We start from the raw sequence: 13,789 nt of genomic DNA on the forward strand, positions 1-13,789 counted from the left end.
CCCATCCCCCTTCTACACCATACCTACTTCTGTGCCATCCTCTCTCTCTCTCCTCTGCAACTCAACCCTAATCCCATAATTACCAAGGCCACAAAGTTCTTTCCCTCTGCCCCATCACCTTTCTACACCATACCTACTTCTGTGCTATCTTTTTTTTTCTCTCTCTCTCTCCAACCCAACCCTAATCCTATAAATACTGAGGTCACAAAGTTCTTTCTCTCTACCCCATCCCCCTTCTACACCATACCTACTTCTGTGCTATCCTCTCTCTCTCTCTCCAACTGAACCCTAATCCCATAATTACTGAGGTCAAAATGTTCTTTCCCTCTACCCGATCCCCTTTTTTACACCATACCTCCATCTGTGCTATCCTCTCTCACTCTCTCTCTCTCCTCTCCAACCAAACCCTAATCCCCAAATTACAGAGGTCACAAAGTTCTTTCTCTCTACCCCATCCTCTTTCTACACCATACCTATGGTCTTTCTAAAATACTGAAATTGTTTGGGCGCTGTCCCTCACGGGAATTCCCCGGCCTGCGATGCTGCCAAACATTGTACTGGGCAAATTATTGGATCAGAGACAAAGTGCAAGGGACAATCCTCACTCCCAGCTCACCACCTCTCGCTTTCTCTCTCTCTCTCTGCATATAAAATCTACATTATATGTAGACTTCTATCTATCTATCTACTGCCAGATGCCTTAATCCCATAAGGGGTGGCCACAAACAAATCGCCTCCATGTCACCCTGTCCCCGCCATTTCATTGCCCTACTCCCAGCTCGCACCCCCCTCTCTCACATACCTCCCCACTCCATCCCTTGATCTCATCCTTGGCCTTCCCCTCCCTCTCTCCCCCTCCACTTCACTCACATACACTCTCCTTGGCAGGCTCTCACTCTCCATCCTCTCCACATGGTCAAACAACCTCAATGTATTTCTCCTAACGCTTCCTATCACATCCACATCCACACCACAACACTCCGTCTCTTCCTCATATGTCAGTCTATCTCTCCATGTGACTCCACACGCTTCTCTCAAATAACTCATCTCCACTGCTCTCACTCTTGACTTGTGTCCCTCCAACAATGTCCAAGCTTCACTTCCATATGTTAGAGTTGGTATCACAATACTGTCATGTAATAACTTTTTCACTTCCAAGCTCACTTTCCTGTTTCTTATCACTGCCTTCAAGGAACCAGCAACTTTCCTTCCATGTTGTACCTTTTCAAGCACTTCACCCCCCAAACTTCCATCCTTACTCATCACAATACCCAAGAACTTAAATGTACTCACATTTTCCATTTCCTCACCATCCAATCTCACTGTACATTCACTGACTTTACCTCTCTCGAAGACCATAATTTTACTCTTCCCAACATTCACCTTTAGATTCTGCCCCTTACACACTCTCCCAAACTCATCCACCATGCCTTGCAGCTCCCCTTCGTTTTCACTTAACAACACAGTATCGTCTGCAAACAGCAGTACAGGGAGTTTCCAAAAACTGCCCTCTCTCATTTGGGCCACCCCAGCATCCACTGCCCTACTTTGTATATCTTTTATAACCCCATCCATATACAGATTGAATAACCATGGAGACATGACACAACCCTGTTTCAACCCAACCTTCAAACAGAAAAACTCACTCAGTTCACTGTCCAAACGCACTGCAGCCTTAGCACCCTCATACATACTCTTCACAGCATTCAACAACATCTCATCTACTCTATATATTCTTAATATTTTCCACAATCCTTGTCTATCCACCCTGTCATATGCTTTCTCCAAATCCATGAAGGCTGCATACAACTTCTTTCCCTTCTCTAGAAACTTTTCCACTAAAGATCTAAGAATGAATATCTGATCTACACAACCTCTTCCCTTCCTGAAGCCTCCCTGTTCTTCTCCAACTAATTCCTCTGTTATTTCCATAACTCTGTCAATAAGTATATATATATATATATATATATAATATAAATTACTCTTGATTACATAATATGTTAAGAGCTGACCTCCATTAACTGCTGCCTGAGCTCCTTGTTTCTGGTGACAGACTCGGTGAGGCGAGATTCCAGTGAGGCAATTTTCTCCTCCCGCACTTCTACACTTCGTTTCAGTGTCTCTTCCAGCATAGACTCCAGAGCTTTGTAGCGGCTGTAGCAGCAAGCAATGATGAGCGGATCAGCCTTAAAATTTGCTTCCTAAGTCTATAATACAGTACTGTAACAATACCCAAAAAGATCAAGCTACAGTAGAAATATATAATGATTGGACAACAATTTTCCCTAAGATGTGATCTAACATCTTAAAAAAAATAAAACTATTGTACTTTCATGATCTCCCTGTTTTATCTAAAAATAAGTCACAGCTTGCTCAAGTTATAATATGAACCCACTGTGGACCTTGAAACAGTTTACTGATGTTCATTGAAAGAGAAGTCTTAACATTATCAAAAGCATGTTTTGACAACAGATATTAAAAAATAAGTAACATAGCAAATAAGTGGACATATAAATAAAGACACACATAAGACTGTACTACTGTATAATAGCTGTAAACATGGCTTCTTTTTCAATTATACTTTAACAACATGCAAAATATCCAGTCAAGCACAGGGTGAGGTGTATAATGTAGAAGCAAGAGTAGTTTACAACAGCTTCATTCTATATTGTATTCATTTCTTATATTCAGTAAATTGATAACTACAAAAGCAGTGAAACATACAGTGCTTCTGATTTATTTAAAAGAGTAAAGGAGAGTAGCATGGGGATACACAGTGAAACCTTACAGCCTGATATACTATACTGACAACTTCACCGCCTGTGGACTGTACCTGTTTAATTTCTTTGTACTGCTTACAATTCTTGATATATGAATGCTGAAACCATAAACAATGCTCAGTCTATCAGTCTTGTTCACAGCAAAAGACAAACAAACAAATATTAGTAATAATCACCATGATTCTAAATCCAAATCCCACTAATAAATAGGGTTGGTAGGATCCACAACAGAGAGTACAAAAGCATAAATGTATGAGAACTATCCACAAAATGCCCAGTGAAAACTATCCATACATTCATTCAATATTTAAGCTTGACACCTACAGGATAGAGTAATTCTGTTTACTGGAAAAAAAAAAAAAAAAAAAAAATCTTACCACATGCATCTCCATACATGCTTCATCCATCTACAGTATTTCCATCCTTTGTCAATTTTTCAGTTTTCTCAACTTTAATACCCCACTTCCAAATCCAGTCATCATCATGGCCTTCCACATCTTCTCCCACTTCCAAAATATCTTATAATATACCTATTAACTGCCTATGTTCAAGTAGAGCGCTTACAAGCTATATAACTTGAGCCACGCACTGATCAGGTCCATCATAACAGGACTAATCGCCTAAGAATAATTACACTGTAGAAACTCTTTGGACAGGCAAGGTAAAAGGAATAATCTTTTCTGTTGCATAGTGGTACGATGGAGTAAATCCTATAATGTATCACGAGTGTATTTTGTTTGCATTCAGGCACTTTATGGTTATATGCCCAAGGTACATGTAGTCTTGTAAACTAATGATTTATGGGTTTGACTGTTTTCGTAAGAGGCTGCTTTCTGCTGCTCAGTTCTGAGAAGTATTTTGTGAAGTATTTTATCCTGTGATACAACTGGCAGACCCCAATTCTGCACTCACCAAGGCATATGATGTCTGGATAATTTTTCTGTAAAGCATTTGGATACTCATGCTTTTGGGCCTCCCCAAATACATTTTAAAATTTTTATCTGTAACCTAAAGTATCTGCCTACACCTGTGTAGAAGTGGGGCCTTACCTTTTTCTAGCTTTGATATCCATTCATCCAGTCTAAGGACCAGTGATTTCAACTCCGCAAGCTACCCCATAATTTTTTTTCTTCTTAAGGTTTACCTTAGTGCCCTGAGCTACTTAATGTTTTGTGTGTGTGTGTGTGTGTAAACTACTAGCCATAGACAATTACCCACTTTTTACTGTATTTTGCTAGATTTTCCAATAAAGCATTTATTGAGACCTTCCTTTTTCTAGTTCCCTTGTCCTTAGCTCTATTTTGGCAACCAGTTTCATATTATAGTATTGGTAGGTGGGGGCATCCATCATCCACCCACTTAATTTAGTGATACCCTGTTTTGGGGGTAGCTTTACACTGAATGGCATGCCAAATGGTTTCCTGCAAACCAGGAAAGCATTTACAACGTTGGGTGGTAACCTTATAACCAACCAACACGTGTTCCCTACATGACAGCAAGTGGGTTGGCGGAAGGTTAGTGCCCCTCCCCGGAAAACAACTAACTAAAAATATGAACAAGAAACCTCAGACCAGGACTGATCAAAAGGTGATGACTAAGAACCGAACAAAGGACTTGGTATGGATAGCTACATGGAATGTAAGGGGTGCAAATGACGGGATGAAAGAAAGAGAGATTGTCCAGGTGCTTCAGGGTGCAATAGTGGATGCATGTGGATTAACTGAAACTAAATGAAGAGGTTAGAGTGTAAGAGAATTGGAGTAAGGATGGGGTATATGCACAGGAGTAGGTGAGAATGAGAGGGCAAAAGAAGGGGTGTGTATTGTTGTGAGTAACAGATGGAAGGAGAATATAAGTATGAATCAGATGGCTCATGGATTGTGTGGGTAAGACTGAAAGTTGGACTACAAATGTGGGCAATTGTGTACGTGTATGCGTCAACGCAAGATCGTGCAAGCAGAGTGAGAGAAGAGTTCTGGACACATGTGGAAGTGTGCATAGGAAAGTTTGAAAGGACTGAGAAAGTGTTTCTGACTGGAGATATGAATGGAAAAGTAGGGAATGTGAAGGTGGATGGAGTAGTTGGTGAGTGGGGTGTGCCTCCAGAGAGGGAAGAGAATGGCAGTGCTTTAGTGGACATTTGTGCCAGGAGGGGGTTGGTGATAGCTAATACCCTCTTCAGGCACAAAATGATCCACAGGTATACATGGCGAGTCATGAGAAGGGTGGATGGTGAACAGAATGAGCGAAAGGCAATGACTGATTATGTGTATGTGGATGAAAGGATGAGAAGCTGTGTAATGGATGCCAGAGTATATAGAGGTTGGGGGAGTGGACTTTTGGACCACCACTTGGTGGTGGTCAGAATCAGAGTCCAAAAGAAATGGAGAAATAGAAGAAGGGAAGGACAGGAGGAAGTAGTTCTTACAAGGAGGGTGGAAAAGTTAAAAGAGGATGGAAAAAAGACAGAATATAAGAAGGAAGTGGAGGAGTGATTGGGTAAATATAGAATGGAGCAGATGGAGGACGTGGAAGGTGTGTGCAAGATATTCACAGAAGAAATCTGTGCAGCATGTGACGTGGTGTGTGGGGTGAAGCGAAGACGAAAGGGGATGCAGGGAACAGCATAGTGGACTGAAGAGGTGAGAGAGGCTGTGGCACAAAACAAGAAAGCATATAGCAAGTGGATGGGAAACAGGGGCGTCAAAGAAGTTGAGAGATGGAAGAGAGAGTTATATGTAGAGAGGAAGAGAGAGGTGAAAAGATTAGTAAGAGAGAGTAAGATGAGAGCGGATGAGGAATTTGGAAGGAATTTGAGTGTAAAATAGAGGGAATGTAAGAAAACGTTCTGGAAAGAGGTAAAGAGAGTTAAACAGAGAAGTTAGCTGGGGAGTGAAAGATAAAAATGGTTGATTACTAGTGGAGAAGGGAGAGTAAGTGAGCAAATGGAGAGAATACTTTAAGGAATTGTTGAACATAGAGAATGAAAGTAACATAAGTAAAAGTGGCTGGGGGATGGCTGGGAGAAGGAGGGATGTGAGAAGAGAGGAAGAAATCAGTAGGATGGAAGTTGTGGAAGCAATGATGAAAGTTAAATTGGGGAAAGCCCCAGGAATTGATGGAGTGTGTGGTGAAATGCTGAAGCATGGGGGAGAGATAGTAACAGAATGGATGTGGAAGATGTGCAAATTAGCCTGGGAGGAAGGTGGAGTCCCTCAGGATTGGAAGTCAGGTATAATTATTCCCTTGTACAAAGGAAAAGGGGAAAAAGAAGTGTGTGGTAATCATAGGGGCATTTGCCTTCTTAATGTAATAGGAAAAGTATATGGTAGGATACTTATTGACAGAGTTAGAGAAATAACAGAGGAGTTAGTTGGAGAAGAACAGGGAGGTTTTAAGAAGAGAAGAGGTTGTGTAGATGAGATATTCATTTTTAGATCTTTAGTGGAAAAGTTTCTAGAGAAGGGAATGAATGATTAATGAAAATGTGACATGGCGGCACAACAGCAGAGGTCATGTGCTGCCGAACGCAAACATTAAAAGTCAAAATATATAAAAACCATAAAAAGCAAAGAGAGACACGATGCATAAAAGAAACTGAGAGTATAAAAGAAACAACCAAGACTAAAATGTGGTGGAAAGATTGAGGTTAAACAAGAACATTATAAAAACACAAACTACAATATGGTAAAGCCCTACAGTTTGTGGAGAAGACCAGAACTCAACACAAAGAAGAAAGTGCCTCCCCCCATACCACAAGCCTCTTCCCCATGCACCGAGGAGAGAAGCTACAATCCGTTGCCGACTCAGCACCCGGAAATTTCCCGCCAACGAAGGTCCCCAAGACTGAGGCGTTCCACAAGAAGATGCTGCACAGTCAAAGGAACCAGACAGTCATCACAATAGGGAGGGGGCAGCCTCTCCATTAAAAAGCCATGAGTCAGCCTAGTGTGGCCAATCCAGAGACGGGCCCAAGCTGTTTTCCACTGTCGGGATAGCCCCACATAACCCCCATTGCCCAGGTTCCGACGAATGTTGCAGAGTTTGTTCGTCCCTACTGCATCCCACCTCCTAAACAGACAGCCTCCACAGTGGCTGTACATAAATCCTCAGGTGGGACACAGTAATGAGGAGAGGAAGGGTGAGAGGCAGCAGCTCTCGCCAAAGAGTCAGCACACTCATTGCCCATGACCCCCACATGTGCAGGGACGTCTAGAGAAGGGGAAGAGGTTGTATGCAACCTTCATGGATTTGGAGAATGCATATGACAGGGTGGATAGACAAGGATTGTGGAGAGTATTAAGAATATATGGAGTAGATGGGAAGTTGTTGAAAGTCGTGAAGAGTATGTATGAGGGTGTGAAGGCTGAAGTGTGTGTGGATAGTGAACTGAGTGAATTTTTCTATTTGAAGGTTGGATTGCAACAAGGATGTGTCATGTCTCCATGATTGTTCAATCTGTATATCGATGAGGTTATAAAAGCGATACAAGGAAGGGCAATGGATGTTGGAGCAGCCCAAGTGAGAGAAGACAGTGTTTGGAAATTCCTTGTACTGTTGTTTGCAGATGATAGTGTTGTTAAGTGAAGATGAAGGGGAGCTGCAAGGATTGGTGGACGAGTCTGGGAGTGTGTGTAAGAAATGGAATCTAAAGGTGAATGTAAGGAAGTGAAAAGTGATGGTCTTCGAGAGAAGTGATGTCAGCGAATGTACAGTGAGGTTGGACGGGGAGGAAATGGAGAATGTGAGTGCGTTTAAGTACTTGGGCAGTGTGATGAGTAAGGATGGAAGTTTAGAGGATGAACCACTTGAAAGGGTGCAGCAGGGAAGAAAGGTTGCTGGTTCCTTGAAAACAGTGATAAAGAAACAGGGAAGTGAGCATGGAAGTGAAAAAGTTACTACATGACAGTAATGTGATACCAACTCTAACATATGGAAGTGAAGCTTGGACCTTGTTGGAGGGACAGAGGGCAAGAGTGACAGCAATGGAAATGAGTTATTTGAGAGGAGCATGTGGAGTCACATGGAGAGACAGACTGACACAAAAGGAAGTGAAGGAGCGTTGTGGTGTTGATGTGGATGTGATAGGAAACGTTAGGAGAAACACATTAAGGAGGTTTGGCCATATGGAGAGGATGAAGAGGGAGAGACTGATGAGGAAAGTGTATGTGAGTGAGGTGGAAGGGGGGAGAGGGAGGGGGAGGCCAAGGATGAGTGGAGGGGTATATGAGAGAGGGGGGTATGAGTCGGGAGCAGGGCAGTGAAATGGCAGGAGACAGAGTGACATGGAGGCGATTTGTTTGTGGCCACCCCTAATGGAATTCAGGCATCTGGCAATAGATAGATAAACAGACTTTCTCTTACCTGGCTTCTTCATTCAGGGCTTACCATTTCCTTTACCGAGCTTCTTCAACAGGTCTTATCCCTGACAAAGAGGAACTGCTCTCTTTTACTATCATCAAAAGCGTTTTAAGTTTATCCACCTAGTCTTCAAGGGAATTTTTTTCTTGACTGTTGGGGATGTATGAACCTCCTCCTGTAGGTGGCATTCACAGCTTGTATGAACTCTACTTAAACATAGTCAAAAACAAACCGGCAGGTTTTGGAATAAAATCCTCTGCTTATTGGTATCAAGAGCTGAGTGCCATTCTGCTGCCTTCTCCGACTAGAGGTCTTCCCTTCCCACCTTCATACTTCCTTTACCATTCCACATACAGTACCTTTTCTAACTGGGTACTAATAATGGTGACATGAACAAGAGACATTCTCAATACGCCACAGGAACTTGGAGTGGCTTCATCGTACATCAAGCAGCAGGAGAGATTATTCTTTTTTCTGAGCCTAAGTAAGGAGTCTCTTTGATGCAATTATTCTCAGTCGAGATACCCTATTAAGAGGACCCTATTCTTGTTTGGCTCAGGAGATGAAGCTCTGTATTAGTAAAATGAGGGTTTATTATATAACATGCCATTTTCATCACTCTATCCACACCCTTTCTTTCTATTTGCCCATACTATCAAAGCAAAGTTCTTTTATTCTGCGATCAAGAGACATCCTTACACTGTACCTCTCAAATTTCCATTTCCTGTACAGAATTTTTTATTCAGTATAATCCACATACATTCCTTAAGCATTTCCAGTTCCACCCCTTGCTCTCACTCCAGATTTCAAACTCAGGCCACACAACATATACACAGTGGCGTACCGAAGGGGGGAGTCATGTTGCCGAGGGACCCCCCCCCCCCTTTTGCAATATATATATATATATATATATATATATATATATATATATATATATATATATATATATATATATATATATATATATATATATATATATATACAGTATATACTGCATATGGAGCCTCTGTGGTACAGTGGTAAAGTGTGTGTTTTCGTACACTGAAGAACAAGGGTTCGCGCCCCGCCAGGGTAATAAACTTTGGGATCATTCTTCTGGCCACGTAATGCTTGGCAGAAATAAGGGGTGCTGTGGTTGAACCAGTGTCGCATACTATACAGTATGCTTGCACCCAGTCAGCTAGCGCGGGCCAATTACACTTGGTTCACAGACTACACACATATCCAAAGCCACTCCAACACTACAATTACACTTACAAGCATTTCGCACCCTACATACAATCTCTACCAGACAGCCTAAGCCACTTGGTAGTGATACATTGGCTGTATCGTCCCCACTTCGGTCGGGATAGGCCAGTCCTGCAGTGGACGCTCAAACGGCTGATGAGATGAAATAAGATATACTGTATGATATATATAATTTGCAGAGGTGCACCCATGGAGGGGGCCACCAGGCCCGGCCCCCCCTTAGCTCTCTGGGTCCTTTAAAAATTTATATATATTTATTTTAATAACAGCAAAACATGAAAAACTGGCAAGTACAAACAAAGAGTAACACATGAGCCAGCAGCTCCCTGACTCTAAACCTGTATGTGACCTCCCTGTAATTATCGGATTACCTGACCTCAACTCACTATGGAGCCTTCCCCCTTAGAAAATTTCTGGATGCGCCCCTGATAATTTGTTATTATTACAGTTGTAAAGTTGTTTGATCGAAATGTGAGTGTTTGAATTTTAGTAGTACAAGGTTATTGGAGGGATTGAATCATAACTCAGTGGCACAGAGTACTTAAAGATGACTTTAGAATATGCTATATTTATGTTATATACCCATTCCATAGAGCCTGAAAATGATTATAAAATTGGCCCAAATGCAAAATTTTCTCAGGGGTGGGGGTGGCTAGCAGCGTCCTCCCTGAACCCCCTAGCTGTACGGGCTCGCTGGGCTCACCAGTCATGGGCTGCACAGTTAAAAAAAAAAAAAAAAAAAAAAGCCCCCCCCCCCTTTTCAACTTTCTGGGTATGCCACTGCATATACATGAATGTGGGCATTAAAATGCCTTCAAGCAGTCCTATTGTGGCCTCTTTAGTCAGTCCTCCGTTTCAAACCAAGGCTTTCATGGCACTACTCACTTTTCTTCTCTGAGCATTTTGACTCTCTTTTCTATTAATGCACTGATGTATGGCGCTTAATATCTTTTAAGGCTATCCATTCATCAGCACATCCATATCTGAATCATCCTCTTTCTCAAAACCATAAGTGACTGTTGTTTTTTTAGCTCATACATTCTTATATATACTGTGACACAAATAAAGAAATTTCACATGTACAGTGTTAGTTTTTCTGGAAAGAAATACTGTACTGTGAATAAAAGCTCCTGTCACTGACATCTCAATATACAAGTGATTGTTGGATTATCGGCGAGGCAATTCTTCATATAATCTAAAGTGCATTACTGTATTTTACAATCTTCCATATAATGTGCACAATGCTCACATCTAAAATCTTACTGTTCATCATGCTGTAACTGTATTTATATTCATAATTAAATGTATACATTTAAAAAATCAATGAACAATGTTAATGCAAAACCCACTCACATATTACATACTAATACACTCAATCATCGAGTAAAGCAGACAATAGGGACTGGTTTAGGACGGTGGTACTGTAACCCATGTCACTTACACAATACAGTTTGTCTGCATATATAAGGGTACAAAGTGTTCCGGCGACTCTCCAAAACTCTCACTTTTACCCCTTCGTACCACCCTACTGCAAATAAATTACCCTCTACTTATACCCACCATCAGGTAAAACACTGAAAAGATATGACTATTGTAGTTAAGAACATCTATCTATCTATCTATTGCCAGACGCCTCAATCCCGTTTGGGGTGGCCACAAACAAATCGCCTCCAAGTCGCCCTGTCCCCCGCCATTTCACTCCCCTGCTCCCAGCTCACATCCCCCTCTCTCATATACCTCTCCACCCCATCCCTCCATCTCATCCTCGGCCTCCCCCTCCCTCTTTCCCCCTCCACCTCACTCACATACACTCTCTTCGTCAGTCTTTCACCCTCCATCCTCTCCACATGGCCAAACCACCTCAGTGTGTTCCTCATAACGCTTCCTATCACATCCACATCAACACCACAACGCTCCTTTATATCCTCATTCGTCAGCCTGTCTCTCCATGTGACTCCACAGGCTCCTCTTAAATAACTCATTTCCACTGCTCTCACTCTTGACTTGTGTCCTTCCAACAACGTCCAAGCTTCACTTCCGTACGTTAGAGTTGGTATCACAATACTGTCATGTAGTAACTTTTTCACTTCCATGCTCACTTCCCTGTTTCTTATCACTGCTTTCAAGGAACCAGCAACCTTTCTTCCCTGCTGTACCCTTTCAAGCACTTCACCCTCCAAACCTCCATCCTTACTCATCACACTACCCAAGTACTTAAACGTACTCACACTTTCCAATTCCTCACCATCCAACCTCGCTGTACATTCACTGACTTCACCTCTCTCAAAGACCATCACTTTACTCTTCCCTACATTCACCTTTAGATTCCGTTTCTTACACACTCTCCCAAACTCATCCACCAAGCCTTGCAGCTCTCCTTCGTCTTCACTCAACAACACGGTATCATCTGCAAACAACAGTACAGGGAGTTTCCAAACACTATCCTCTCTCACCATGGCCACTCCAACATCCACTACCCTACCTTATACCTCTTTTATTACCCCATCCATGTACAGATTGAACAACCATGGAGACATGACACATCCCTGTTTCAACCCAACCTTCAAAGAGAAAAATTCACTTAGATCACCATCCACACGCACTGCAGCCTTCGCACCATCGTACATACTCTTCACAGCATTCAACAACTTTCCATCTACTCCATATATTCTCAACACTTTCCACAATCCTTGTCTATCCACCCTGTCATATGCTTTCTCCAAATCCATGAATGCCGCATACAACTTCTTTCCCTTCTCTAGAAACTTTTCCAGTAAAGATCTGAGAATGAATATCTGATCTACACAACCTCTTCCCTTCCTAAAGCCTCCCTGTTCTTCTCCAACTAATTTCTCTGTTCTTTCTCTAACTCTGTCAATAAGTATCCTACCATACACTTTTCCTATTATACTAAGAAGACAAATGCCCCTATGGTTACCACACACTTCTTTTTCCCCTTTTCCTTTGTACAAGGGAATAATTATACCTGATTTCCAATCCTCCGGGACTCTACCTTCCTCCCAGGCCAATCTGCACATCTTCCACATCCATTCTACTACTATCTCTCCCCCATGCTTCAGCATTTCACCACACACTCCATCAATTCCTGGGGCTTTCCCCGATTTAACTTTCTTCATTGCTTCCACAACTTCTATCCTACTGATTTCTTCCTGCCTTCTCACCTCCCTCCTTCTCCCAGCCATTCCCCAGCCACTTATACTCGCATTACTTCCATCCTCTACGTTCAACAATTCCTTAAAGTGTTCTCTCCATCTGCTCACTTTTTCTCCCTTCTCCACTAGTAATCTACCATTTTTATCTTTCACTCCCCTGCTAACTTCACTTCCACCCTGTCTTACTCTTTTCACCTCTCTCCAGAACATTTTCTTACAGTCCCTCCACTTTACACTCAAATTTCTTCCAAATTCCTCATCCACTCTCTTCTTACTCTCTCTTACTAATCTTTTCACCTCTCTCTTCCTTTCTACATATAACTCTCTCTTCCGCCTCTCAACCTCTTCCACGCCCCTATTTCTCATCCATTCATTGTATGCTTTCTTCTTTTGTGCCACAGCCTGGTATTAAAATTAAAAAAAAAAAAAAAAAAAAAAAAAAAAAAAAGTTAGGCTGGGTAATCATGTGTTGTTAATGTGTAGCTCCCGGGCACTCTCCCCCAGCCCCCAACTCCCAATGTTGTTGCTGTCAAAAAGTTTTGCCTTCTCTCGTATCATGCAGCCTTCGGTAGGGATATTTTCTTCATCTGGCGCTCCACATAATGTCCTATGAGCTTCTCAGTCAGCTCCAGGACAACATTATGAAGTTTCACTGCTGCCAGGTTCGCATCACCAGAATTCCCACGCACGATCTTCTTTATCTTTCCGGTCCTTCCAAATTGTTCTAACGGTGCTTTCATTCATGCCATGTTTTTTGCCATTTCTACCTGCCTCTTTCCCTGCTCTGACTCCTTTACACTCTCATCCTTCTGGGCATACCTTCCCTGCTCTGACTCCTTTACCATCTCATCCTTCTGGGCATAAGTGAAGATGCGCAGTTTTCTGGGTGGCTGAGACTGATCACACAGCATGATTAAGAGTCTATATCCTTGCTCGATACTCAAACACACACACACACAAAATCTTACTGCACAGCGTGGGTAGAACTCTGTGAGGCACAAGAATGGACTGATAGCCATATGCTCAGTCAGTCCGAACTGTGTTGGGAAGCCCAAAATCAAATGAAGAATGTGGAACTGAATGCTAACTCACACGAACAAATGGTTGAAAAAGTATCCCCTGTATTTTTTTGTTCTGATATGCATACATTTTCATTCCATATCATCCCCTAAGATTGTGAAACCCACAAGAGTGTGGGGTGGAACTCACTGAAATGCGAGAATGGAC

The 13,789-nt window shown here is 42.2% G+C and overlaps 1 protein-coding gene across 1 annotated transcript in view; it reads right to left on the bottom strand.

Moving 5' to 3' along the window:
- Girdin (protein girdin) overlaps positions 1-13,789 on the bottom strand; it is an 818,609-nt gene that overhangs the window by 163,208 nt on the left and 641,612 nt on the right. The window contains exon 20 of the mRNA XM_080282575.1: positions 2,013-2,154. Coding sequence (XP_080138701.1) covers positions 2,013-2,154 — 142 coding nt within the window. The remainder of the gene's footprint in view (positions 1-2,012; positions 2,155-13,789) is intronic.

Source organism: Coenobita brevimanus, chromosome 94 (assembly GCF_032717465.1).
Source record: "Coenobita brevimanus isolate Jiangsu-jjx chromosome 94, ASM3271746v2, whole genome shotgun sequence".
Lineage (NCBI taxonomy): Eukaryota > Metazoa > Arthropoda > Malacostraca > Decapoda > Coenobitidae > Coenobita > Coenobita brevimanus.